The 12500-nt window shown below is 40.5% G+C and overlaps 3 protein-coding genes across 3 annotated transcripts in view; 2 read left to right on the plus strand and 1 right to left on the minus strand.

Moving 5' to 3' along the window:
* The first annotated feature begins 380 nt into the window (after positions 1 to 380).
* crybb1 (crystallin, beta B1) lies at positions 381 to 3496 on the plus strand. Its single transcript, XM_063889993.1, has 6 exons — positions 381 to 491; positions 1470 to 1608; positions 1883 to 2001; positions 2119 to 2251; positions 2346 to 2488; positions 3148 to 3496. Exons 2-6 carry the CDS (start codon positions 1489 to 1491, stop codon positions 3323 to 3325), a joined length of 693 nt encoding a protein of 230 aa, XP_063746063.1. The 5' UTR covers positions 381 to 491; positions 1470 to 1488; the 3' UTR covers positions 3326 to 3496.
* An 891-nt stretch (positions 3497 to 4387) lies between these two features.
* acads (acyl-CoA dehydrogenase short chain) lies at positions 4388 to 10460 on the plus strand. The gene is made up of 10 exons (XM_063889994.1): positions 4388 to 4577; positions 6153 to 6313; positions 6504 to 6653; positions 6827 to 6938; positions 7335 to 7486; positions 7604 to 7774; positions 8166 to 8303; positions 8652 to 8747; positions 9204 to 9260; positions 9347 to 10460. The coding sequence occupies exons 1-10, from the start codon at positions 4550 to 4552 to the stop codon at positions 9494 to 9496; spliced, it is 1215 nt and encodes a 404-aa protein (XP_063746064.1). The 5' UTR covers positions 4388 to 4549; the 3' UTR covers positions 9497 to 10460.
* A 1342-nt stretch (positions 10461 to 11802) lies between these two features.
* The window catches only part of cldn5b (claudin 5b), a 2582-nt gene continuing 1884 nt past the window's right edge, over positions 11803 to 12500 (minus strand). Inside the window, exon 2 of the mRNA XM_063889767.1 lies at positions 11803 to 12500. This exon is cut by the window's right edge and continues 1163 nt beyond it. The gene's annotated coding sequence lies outside the window, so the exon portion shown is untranslated.

Raw genomic sequence — 12500 nt, forward strand, 5'->3', positions numbered from 1 at the left:
GTACCTCTGAGCCAAGTGTGTCAGGTGACAATGTGTGTGTGTGCGTGCGTGCGTGTGTGTATGTGCGTGTGTGTGTGTGTGTGTGTGTGTGTGTGTGTGTGTGTGTGTGTGTGTGTGTGTGTGTGTCTGTGTGTGTGTGTGTGTGTGTGTGTGTGTGTGTGTGTGTGTGTGTGGGCATTCCTCTCCTCTCTTTCTGCAGCAGCCTATGTAAGAAGTGCCAGCTCAGGGTTTTCCTTTCAAAATAAAACGCTTACAGCAGACCACATGGGGGGGGGGGGGGCACAGAGGGGGGTGGGGGGGGCACGGGGGCTGCAGGCGTTTCCAGGCTCTGCGATGACCCGCCGGCTTTGGCCCGGGCCGACAGTGATGACGAGGGGCTTTTTATTGTGCCCAGAGCCTCCACGTTTGGCCCTTGCCAGAGTATAAAAGCTGGGGGCAGCGTTGGAGGCACCAGCACGAGCCAGCCTCCCACTGAAGCTAAACTAACGCAGGTAAGGACACACACACACACACACACACACACACACACACACACCTGAACACACACCTGACCACAGTACAGCATCCAGAGGCACAGGGCCCACACATCCTGCCCAGCACACCCAGGAAACATTCCCTTAGCCTGGGGGTAAAGACCCCACCAGAAGCCCAAATAAACCTCCATCATAAACTCAGAGGTGGAGAATAACAAGAACTCTATTTAAATTTAGAGGGACTTTTTATGCCTTTGTATATTTACAGTCCACTACAGTTTAAAAAAGGTAACTATAGCATTCTGTTGTATTCATCTTACAGCTTCATTTACCCCACATTTAAGAGTTCTGCATAAAAAACTGTTTAAAAAGCAGATTTTTTGATAGTTTATTAAAAGTTTGTTGTAAATTAAGCTAGCCAACATCTCCTGATTTATTTTAAATACATCTAGTGTTTTTGTGATAAATTATTATGCATTTCTTTGCACTTTAACACTTTAACACTTTATCACTTTACACGCTGATTATTCTTATTTTCACGTAGAATTGAAGAGTTTTTCAGAGAGTGATTTCACTTCTTATTCTCCACTAGATCATCAAAAAACATTTTATATTTTTCTGTTTTTTGGGTGTTTTAGTTTTATTTATTTAGGATTTATTTGGATCTTTTATGTTTCATACTTTCATTTAATTGATGTAATGCATTTCCAATGCAGTACTTTTATTTGTAACAGAGTCTTTTTCCAGGATGGTTGTAGTACCTTTATTCAAGTATAGTTATAAACACTTCTCCCACCTCTGCATAAACAATATACTTGTGTTTTAACCCCGTAAACACACCTTTCCTCGGACCCCCGCCCCACTTATTTGGCTGTTTGCCTGCATTGGGTACTACATTTGGCTGATGACACTCACTTTTACTTGGTTAACATTTCCAACGCTCGAGCCTCCATCCTGTCACTTCTGTTCACACCTCTGGTTCTGTTTCTATTCCAGACTCTCCTGCAGCCTCAACATGTCTCAGACCGCCAAGTCCGCCTCCAGCCAGGGCACCGACGCCAAGGACAAGGGAGCCCCCCCTGCCGCCTCCAGCAAGGCCACCAAGACCGGAGAGCCCGGCATGGGATCCTTCAGAGTGAGTCCCAGCTGCAGGAGGCTTTACTATAGGGACTGATTCATTTTTTCCCCAAATTATAAAGAAGACCCTTTAAAGTTATGCATTGCTTCATATTGCATGGATTAGTTACCCTGCATTCATTTAATTAATGCTGCTTAAGTCAAAACACTGTAAAAAACGAATTGAAAAAACAAATTACAGTAGTTGAATTTCGTTTTTGTGCAGGGAATTATGAAAATGCACTGAAAATATATCATAAATATAACCATATGCTGCTGTTTCCTGCGTGCAGATCATGATGTTCGACCAGGAGAACTTCCAGGGCCGGATGATCGAGGTCCAGAATGAGTGTATGAACGTGTGTGACCGTGGCATGGATAGAGTGCGTAGTATCATTGTGGAGTGCGGCCCGTAAGTGGACACACATTACTGCAGAAATATTCTTATATATATAATATTATTTCCTCTAATTGTGCTCTCCTCTCCTCTCCCCTTTGCCCCCCGGCGGACCCCCTCCTCACCCTCCAGCTTTGTTGCCTTTGAGCAGACTAACTTCCGTGGGGAGATGTTCATCCTGGAGAAGGGAGAGTATCCTCGCTGGGACACCTGGAGCAACTCCTACCGCAGTGACTGCCTCATGTCCCTCAGGCCCGTCCGCATGGTAACACAGACTGCTTTATCTTTAATAACAAACATAATATACATGTAGGGGCTCGAACATAACCCCCCTATCCCCTATCCCCCCCCCCCTGCAGGACAGCATGGAGCACAAGATCTGCCTGTATGAGCTCTCCGACTTCAAGGGCAACAAGATGGAGATCCAGGAGGATGATGTTCCCACCCTCTGGGCGCATGGGTTCTGCGACAGAGTGGGCAGCGTGAGGGTCCCTGGAGGATCGTGAGTACAACTACTTTAGTTTTATACAGTTATAGTTTCCATTCAGACACGGGAGAACACCTAACAGCTCCTCAAGGTCCACGAAGACCTTGGGGTTCTTGACCCTCCTAAGGGATACTTAAACCTATGTTTTAGGGACCCACATCTCACAGGAAAACCAGAACCCCCTCACTGACTGATAAAACCATTTGAGTGACCCATGATACCACATGAAGAACAAAGGGAACCTTTCTAATGGAAACAGAACCTCTTAAAGGAGTTTTTTGACACTACAACTTCTCTAGGAATCTCATTAATGAAACCTAGACCCAGAGAATCACTTCAAAGACCCCTAGAACCTCAAAAACTGCAATTATAATCTCCTAACAGAACCCTAGAACCTCCTCAACAGCCACCAGAATCATCTTAGGGACCCTTAGGACCTCTTCAATGAAAACCAAACCTCTTAATGGAGTTCTTAAACCTTATGTATGACTTAAAACCTCACTGGGCTTTTCAAAACTCCTAAAGGAGCTCTTAAAGACATTAAAACCACTTTAGGGACCCACAGAACCTCCAAAAGAACCCTTAAGTGTCCTCAGAAATCCTGTGTTTTTAGGCATGATACAGTTCACAATGACTTTAACTAACCCTCCACCTTCTCCATGTGCCCCCCCCAGTTGGGTTGGTTACCAGTACCCCGGATACAGAGGCTACCAGTACCTGTTCGAGTGCGGTGACTACAGACACTACAATGACTTCAGCGCCTACCAGCCCCAGATCCAGTCCATGCGCCGCATCAGGGACATGCAGTTTCACCAGAGAGGCTGCTTCACCTTCACCTCCGCCAGCAAGTAAACACTGGCCCACCCACCACCTTTAATCCTCCAACCCTTTCCTAAATCTACACCACCACCATGATGGCTCCATCCCAAAGGAAAGACCGGATGAGAACTGAACCCTAACGGGACGACATCCACTGACTTTTTAATGGTGCTAAAAAATAAACATGTTGTGATCAACCTGAAACCTCCGTGACTGGATTACCTTTATTCTCTCTGCAGGAGAACTGGTGTAACCTCATGAATCAATGAAAACAATGGAATGAATTGAATGAATTCTGTCCACAAACTGCACATTAATCTATAGGTTAGTTTAGAGCAATAATATTAAGTTGAACCTAATATTTAAACTTAATATTATTGCTTTAAATTAACTTATACAGTACAGCTGTTGACAGAATACATTGAATTCAGTTTTTTCAGAGCATATTGATGTGTCTCCCAATCTTTGCTGGTTTATTACAGCTTTGTTCACATTTCCTTTGGTATAAAACATTATATCTTATTAACAGCAACCATTTGTTTATGCTATATTAACTTAACTATAATAACAAAGGAGAAAACAGTACCAAGTAATTCAATGATGACATCTTTAGAGTGAGTATAAATGAATTAATGCTAAAAATAATAAATAAATAACATATTTATTTACACAGTCGAATTATTTCAGTCAATCTCACAGTTTTTTAAAAGTGTGGGTCGTTGATGAAGTAAATATACCATTACAACAATACAATACTACAGGTATTTGTTTCTTAGTCATACCAAAACGAAACAGAAGATGGTGTAGTAACTGAGTCTCTAAAAATAAGGTTTTTAAAACACTGGTTTGTTGCTTTTGGACTTTGGGATTCCATCAACACATTTTGAGATGAATAAGAGCAGCACAAGAAGACAGAACTTAGTGAATGAAATGTTTGTAACGTGATGTTAAAGCGGGCCACGCGTTGCCTTCACTGACCCTCGGAAATCTCTCCATCCATGCTTGAGAGAAATGACATTCAGTTGCATTTCTATATTTAAAATAATATTAAACAGAAACAGAACAGCAATTATCCATTGTACCTGATTTGCTGATTTAAAAATTGAATTATAAATGACAGAATAACTTAAAGTCATTTTGGTGTTCAAAATGTTCACCTAACTTGCTCCCACCTGCTGGTATTAATAATTCCGACAGCACGTAAAGGCAGCAGTATGCTTCATAACACCTCAGTGTAAATCTGTTCCTGAAGGAGGCATGGCTGCTCTCTTTAAAGCGAGAAAAGGTGAGTAAACAAGGAGAACATATATAAAAATAACCGCCATTACAGGCATAGGATATATAAGTCAATGCCAGCAATGCTACATTAGCTTCGTATGGAAACATATGGGAAATACCATAGAGAAATACCATAGTTAGCCTAGCTTGATATGTAACCAGTGCAAACCTGAAGGTCTTATTATCTAAATTGACACTTCATATGAAAACCTGTTGCTGTATAAATGAACATGTTTGTTAGTTCTTATTATTGACAGATGAACCGCGTTATTATCAAATGGCAAACACGTTTCTTAGATTTAGCTTTCGGCTGATTTAGGTAAGAAGTTAGCAGCAGCTACATGTTAGCTTCCGGCTAATTTAGGTAACAGGTTAGCTATCTTTAATAACTTTAATAACTTTAATAACAAGCAATGACTTAGTTTAGTTGAGGGCAAGTTTTGTTGTTGAACAGCTGTTTGTTCGGTGTTTTTATATCTGTCAGCCTGATATGAAGGTGACTGAGGATGAGAATAACCTTTCACCTACTTCATATGCTAGCAGTGGTGCGTTCAAAGACTGGGAAGTTAATTCAGTATAGATAGATACTTAATTAAGCCCAATACGAAAGCATTCTTGCTAAAATACTTAATTACAAGTCCAGCTTTCAAAATACTAATTACTTAAGCATGTGTGTTGTATATAATTATACCTAAATATTTAACATTTCTAGATAATATTGTTAGCATTTTACTGTCGTTGAAAAAGTGCTGATGGATTTTTTGTAAACTATTTAAATAATTAGGGACTTAAAGAGTTCGTCCACTAGTGTCATTTTCAGAGATGCATTTTGTTGAAAGCTGTTAAAAATAATAAATGTAGTCCTGTAAAATTACATAACTTCCCTTTTTAATTTAGTGGAGTCAAATTATGAAGTAGAAATACAATGGTAAAAGTATCTTAAAATTGTAGAGTCTAAATCAAGACCAATATTGGACTGGACTTCATGTTTCTGTGTTCTGATAGCTGGTAACATTTGACCCCATCAGGACATGTCAGATCTGAGTTAATCATTTCCACGCTGTGTGTCACTTCTGTTTCGCTGCTGGCGTCTCTGCAGCTGCAGCTGGGTCTCAATGTTCACCGTGGATCTCTTTTATTAACAATAAATATGAATGATTAACAGATTGATTAAAAATATATATATTTTATGAATTAAAGTTAGCTTGTCTTAATGCGTGTTCTGTTGGCTGTTAATGATTGTTTTTATGTATTTTAGTATTTAATTTTTATTTAATTATAATATTTATTTTTTATTTTAATTTTATTGTAATATTTATTTTAGGTTTTTATTTAATTATAATATTTATTTTTTATTTTAATTTTATTGTAATATTTATTTTAGGTTTTTATTTAATTATAATATTTATTTCTTATTTTCATTTTATTGTAATATTTCTTTTTAAATGTTTCCTCCTTCCCTCCAATATCTTGAACCTTAAAGAAATGCAATATCACTTAGCTATTTCTTCCACACCGCTCAGCCCCGGTAGAGATAATTGACTAACCTTTCATGACTCTCTCTCTATGTCCCGTCCCTCAGCGCTGGGTCTCTGTCTCTCCGGCTGCCGGGGCTTCTCTGCTCTGGCTGAACTCCCGGAGACTCACCAGCTGCTCAGACAGACCTGCAGGGACTTCGCCGACAGAGAGCTGACCCCCATCGCCGGAAAACTCGACAAGGAGCATGCTTTCCCTAAAAAACAGGTACTATTGCAAATGTTGTGATAATACTGTCACAATATTAGAAGTAAAACATGTGTGTGTCGTTATTCTCATTATCTTTTAAACACATGTAAGCATTAGGAAGGCGTTGCACAGCCGAAGAATCATGCATGATACACTGTGTACACAGTAGTTACAGGTTTTAAACATATCACTTTGCATGCTGCTGCAGATCCAGGACTTGGGGGCGATGGGCGTGATGGCCATGGAGGTCCCTGAGGAGCTGGGGGGGGCGGGGATGGACTACCTGGCCTACAGTCTGGCCATGGAGGAGATCAGCAGAGGCTGCGCCAGCACCGGGGTCGTGGTGTCCGTCAATAACGTGAGTAGAGGGTTTTCTCAGCTGTATTAAGAATAAAACGGATGAGAAACTTTGGTTTCTTCCTCGATTTAGACGTTTACAATTATGAAAGCGTGAAACAGCAGAAGCACGGCCTGATTTCTCCCCTAAAACTAATAAATAACATCTGTCCTTTTGTGTGTTCGGTCTCTTAGTCTCTGTACATCGGGCCCATATTAAAGAATGGCACAGAGGAGCAGAAGCAGCAGTGGATCACACCGTTCACCACCGGAGAGAAGGTGGGCTGCTTCGGACTCAGTGAGCCAGGTAAATGGGTTACCTCATATGGCAGTTATTAAAAAGCATCTTTCAGTTAGGGGGTGCTGGTCAAGGTGCTTTACAATATACTTAGGAAAGAAGAAAATGCATTAAAACAAGTGCAGTTTAGAATGTTTGCATTATAAAACTATTTAAATAACATGAGCAATAATACATTAAAATATAACAAGGTGAAATAAAAGAAAGGAAAATGTTTTATAAAAAGATAATGAATAAAATATTGAGTAAAAGATGAAATGAATAATATTTGTAGAAAACAAAAAGATAAAATATAGTAACTTACATAATTAAGATATTTATAAAATATAAATGAAGTATTCAAATATTACTCTATAGTTTGTGCGTTAATTCCTCCTAACTAAATGAATATTATTCCCCCCCCAGGTAACGGCAGCGATGCGGGCGCTGCCTCCACGGTGGCTCGTCAGGACGGAGAGGACTGGGTTCTGAACGGGACCAAAGCCTGGATTACCAACAGCTGGGACGCCTCGGCCACCATCGTGTTCGCCACCACCGACAAGAAGCTCAAACACAAGGCATGACTCGGCACATTTTACCCAGGGATAAAGGGAGGATTGTTCTGTAGAGAAACCTGTTCTGTGTTTTTGGTGCTTCCTTCTTCCTCTAACGTGTTTTTTGTTCCGTGTCTGCAGGGTATCAGCGCCTTCCTGATCCCAATGCCTCACCCCGGTCTCTCTCTGGGGAAGAAGGAGGACAAGCTGGGCATCAGGGCCTCGTCCACGGCCAACATCATCATGGAGGACTGCAGGATCCCACTGGGAAACATGCTGGGCCCTCGAGGGGCCGGATTCAAGATCGCCATGGTACTTGATTTTCAAAATAAGAGCGCAATCATCCTCAAAATGCACTTAATACTTTCTCAGATGTACTTCTTATTCTAAATAAGAGCTCAATTAACTTTAAAATGAACTTGCTTAAGATCACCACGGTACTTTATTTCAAAATAAGAGCTCAATCATGCTAAAGATGCCCAATGGAAACACCTTAGGTCAAACAGTAGCTTGGTGGTGGACTTAAGATCTACATGTTACTTTTGAAACCTTTATTTTGACACAAAGGCTGTAATTCTATTTCAAAATAAGAGCTCAATCAACCTGAAAATGTCTAATGGAAACTCAGAGTTAGATCCTTTTTTGTGTATTTAGAGCTTCTTGTTTCCTGCGTGGTAACATTACTTTATTCCGTGTCTCTCAGCAAACTCTGGACAGCGGGCGGATCGGGATCGCTGCTCAGGCTCTGGGAATCGCTCAGGCCTCTCTGGACTGCGCTGCGGACTACGCTCTCAAACGCTGCGCATTCGGAGCGCCCATCGGGAAGCTGCAGGCCATACAGGTGACTGCACGTGCAAACACTCATATATTAGTGTTTAGACTCCAGGATATCAATACAATGAGACTTTAATGCATTGAACACCTTATTTGGTTGTGAAACTACAGAGCATGTTAGGGAATGTTTGGTAGATTCTGGTAGTTAGTGCTTCATAAATGACTGAGATGTATTGACTCATCGCTGAGGCACATTTCGCTTCATTTAAATTCTCAGAAGCGTTAAATTTACGACAAAAATCCACGAAAAACAGCAAAAAACACACATTTTGAGAGCTGGCAGCAGACGGGTTTTGCTGTTTTTGTCTCATAAAAGAATCGTTATTAATAACTGAGTATTTTCTACACGGTTTAGTTTAAGCTGGCGGACATGGGGGTGGCGGTAGAAAGCGCTCGCCTGCTCACCTGGAAAGCTGCTTTTCTCAAAGACTCAAACCAGCCCTTCACTAAGGTACGCTTTCCCTCCTGATCTTCAGCACCTTTGAATATTTCCTTAGCGATAAGGAATCAAGTTGAATGCATTTCTGCTGTTCCACTTGTGTTTTCCACTATATGTAAAAGATATTGATTATATTTAGCTCTATCTTTAGTACATGGGAGTCTTCTCTTTAGTTATCTGATAATGATTGCGTAACTCTTGAATATCACGTATTTTTGCCACTTAATCCCAGACTTCCTGCAGGTCCATCACCTTTACACCGTATTTATTATAAAGTGAGACCTTATGAGTACGTGGTAGTGTGTGACACTCTTTGTAGCATTTTACTTCCTTGAATATCAGGGTTTTCTGTCGCTTTAACCAGATTCCCTGCAGGTTATTTCCTTTATTCCAACCTTAAAACTACTAATAGTGAGGAATTGACTCCAGATTTCCACACGTGTTCACCCTGATTTGTATTCCCTGCAGGAAGCAGCTATGGCCAAACTGGCAGCGTCTGAAGCCGCCACCTTCTGCTCTCATCAGGTAAAAAACAGAAGGTAAACACACAGAACCCCCCCCCCCCCATAAAGACTCTTTACATTCCCTTTCTGCTTGCACTCTAACACCAGGCGATCCAGGTCCTGGGGGGGATGGGTTACGTCACCGACATGCCGGCGGAGAGGCACTACCGCGACGCTCGCATCACGGAGATCTACGAGGGAACCAGCGAGATCCAGAGGCTGGTGATCGCCGGACAGATCCTGAAGGAGTACCAGTGATGCTCACAGAGACAATGAATCACAGATCTGGAGTCAGACGAGTCGAGCTGGAGACCTTACCTCATAGATTCATGAGAGCTGAGCTGCAGATTTTATACCTTTTTACCAAAACACTATTAACTGCAGAACTTCAGACAGGTTTGCGTGTCAATTGAGAGTTCAGGTGCTTATTTTTGACTGTAAGCTCCAAAACTTCACGTTTCTTTGCTGATTGTCTCGATGCAGCGACAGATTTTCGGGTCAGTCAAGAAATCCAAATAAATAACGGTAATGCCATGCATATAAAAGGTTGGATATTTGTCTCCTTTTCAGCAATTAATACTTAAATATTCTGCTTTTCAATACAGTTATCCATCAATTTAGGATTGTACTTTAATAAAACTAAAGGAACCAAGTCAAAAAGAAATACATCTGCTTGGAAATGAGAATATTTAAGATGCCACGGCTGCAAACGGAAGCTGCTTATAGATAATTTGGACAATTTTGCATACACTTTTTCACAAATACAGGCCAAAACAACATCAACTAACCGTGTATTATTACTGTTATTATTATCAAATGGACACGAGATCAATTTTTCCAGGGTTTTCTGTGAACTGAGCCTTAAAACATGCATTACCTGTGAGAGCCAGCAGGGGGCAGTGCAGTGCCTTCACGACTCTGACTCTATTCTTCTTCTTCCATCAATTCCTTCAAAAAACTGCAAAGTAATCACATTACTTCCCAGAATGAACACATTTGCTGACGATAGTTTTACTAATTTAATATCCTGAATGTCAGTCTGAGACAAACTGGAGTGATTGTGGTGAAAACAGCCTGATTATTGAAGCATTTCAGGGGATAAAATGTGAATTAAAAAACAGTTTGTCTGCTTATATCTGGTTGATTTCACAGTGCCTCAATATCTTGTACATATATGATGTATTTATGGTGTGTGGATGCTAATAAAAAACACTTACAGGAAGGAGATTATTGATTTTACTGCAGCAAAAACAAAAGAAGCAACATTTCCAGTCGTTTTCAGTGCATGTTTGACCCGTTGGAAGTGCGATTTCATCATCAGTTTGTCAACAAAACAGTGAAAAAGATTTCTTATATTTCATCCTTTAGATTTATCTTTCATTTTTAGACTTTATTTGTTTTTTTATGTCGCTTTAATTCACATTTTCTGCAGGTTATTCTTTACTGTGTGTGTGTGTGTGTGTGTGTGTTCTCTGTATGCACGCTCTTCTTCTTGTGTACCCTGATTGCTCGCTGCTTCCTGTCTGCTGATTGTGCTAACCTTGCAGATAGTCATTGTTCTGTGTGTGTGTGTGTGTGTGTGTGTGTGTGTGAGAAACAACTCCTGATCCGTTGTTTTCTGGCTCTTGTTTGCTTCCTTTATTTCACATACAAACAAGAGCGCGTGCGAGATGCTAACCTGCTGGGCTTCGGCGGCTGCTTCTCCTCGTTCAGATTCTGGTGCGGACTCGTGAGGAAGGCCTTGAGATGCAAGAGATGTTGAAGTGAGTTAGAGGAAGTCGAATCCTGTGTTTGTGACTTAAAAACAGGTGTGTGTTCTGCTCCATGTCTTGCATATACCTACTAAACTTTACATGTAGAAGAACCCCGTGGAGCCATGTTGCCATGAGCAGGACCCATAGTTTACATGCACTTGGGAGCCGTAGGGTCGCCGGTTCAAGTCCCAGAACAGTCCCAAAATATGAAGTGTGGACTGCTACTTGGGGAGGTCCCAGTTCACCTCCTGGGCCCTGCCGTGGTGCCCGTGAGCAAGGCACCGGACACCTGTAGAGTGTGATTTAACAAGACATGGCAATCGTTAATAAAATCCCCTTTCACATTATTATTCAAATATCAATTTAGACGTCTTTATGTTTTTTAAAAGGATTTCCTTCTGATTTGATTCTATTGAGAGTCAAAATGTTCATCAGGATTTCAAACCTGCAAAGTTTGTGCTTTCCAAAAAAAATAATCTGAAAAGTTTTTTGAATTTCTGATCATTTACATCATTTTCCCCCTTTTTTAATAAAGGAATTAAAAGCATATTTGCTGGACTGTCTGAGTGAGCCTTGGTATGTTAAGGTGAAAATATCGAACATTTTTCACAATAAAATTAGGACATTTTCCAAAAAAACTCTGAAATTATCAGCTTTTTCTGAACCTGTTTTAGATACGTTTAAAATGTTTTTCAAGCAATTTAAAAACATTCAGTATTTTTTATTTAATTATTTTTTAAAGTATTTTGGGGGAAATTCTTTCATAATATTTTCAGGTAATTTTCAAACTATTCACAATTTATTCAGAAATAGGTTGTTTTAATCCGAGGTTTATTTTCGGGTCATGTTTCACATATTTCTTTATGTCATAAACACAAGAAACTATTTCACACTTTCACAAAAACTGAATTTGCTTTTTATTTTGTCTTCTCAGGGCTTCCATACATTTGCCATCAGGACTGTTATCCTATATCTATCCTTGAAAAGTCCACACATGCATTTATATAACAGATATAGAAAGCCTTTAAAAAGAAGAACAGACACTTTTTTATTTATTAAAAAAGGTGTTTTATTTAAAAATACAAAGGAAGTAGAAACACTGTACACACATTTAAACCCCCTGCTGCTGCTACTGTGGGAACCAGTGACTAAATGAGTCTACTGGGAGGTGAGGGGGGGGGGGGGTTATCAACAATGAAGGTCTGCAGCCAACACACATACACACACACACATACAGACACAGACACACACACACACACACACACACACTGACCCAACCTGCACAATGGCAGGATTACAGATACTTTTTCAGCCTCTCATTAGCCGCTAATTGCAAATCCGAAGCATTAAGGAACTCCTGAGTACAACAGTGAGCTCGTTAAGTCTTAACGAGCTCCACTTCTATGCCGTTTTTAACCTTCACAACAGATATTTGCCAAAGTGACCAAATATAAAAAGGTGGACTTTGAGTTTATACTTTATAATCAGGACAGCAGCCCCCCGTTTCC

Source organism: Eleginops maclovinus, chromosome 8, assembly GCF_036324505.1.
Source record: "Eleginops maclovinus isolate JMC-PN-2008 ecotype Puerto Natales chromosome 8, JC_Emac_rtc_rv5, whole genome shotgun sequence".
NCBI lineage: Eukaryota > Metazoa > Chordata > Actinopteri > Perciformes > Eleginopidae > Eleginops > Eleginops maclovinus.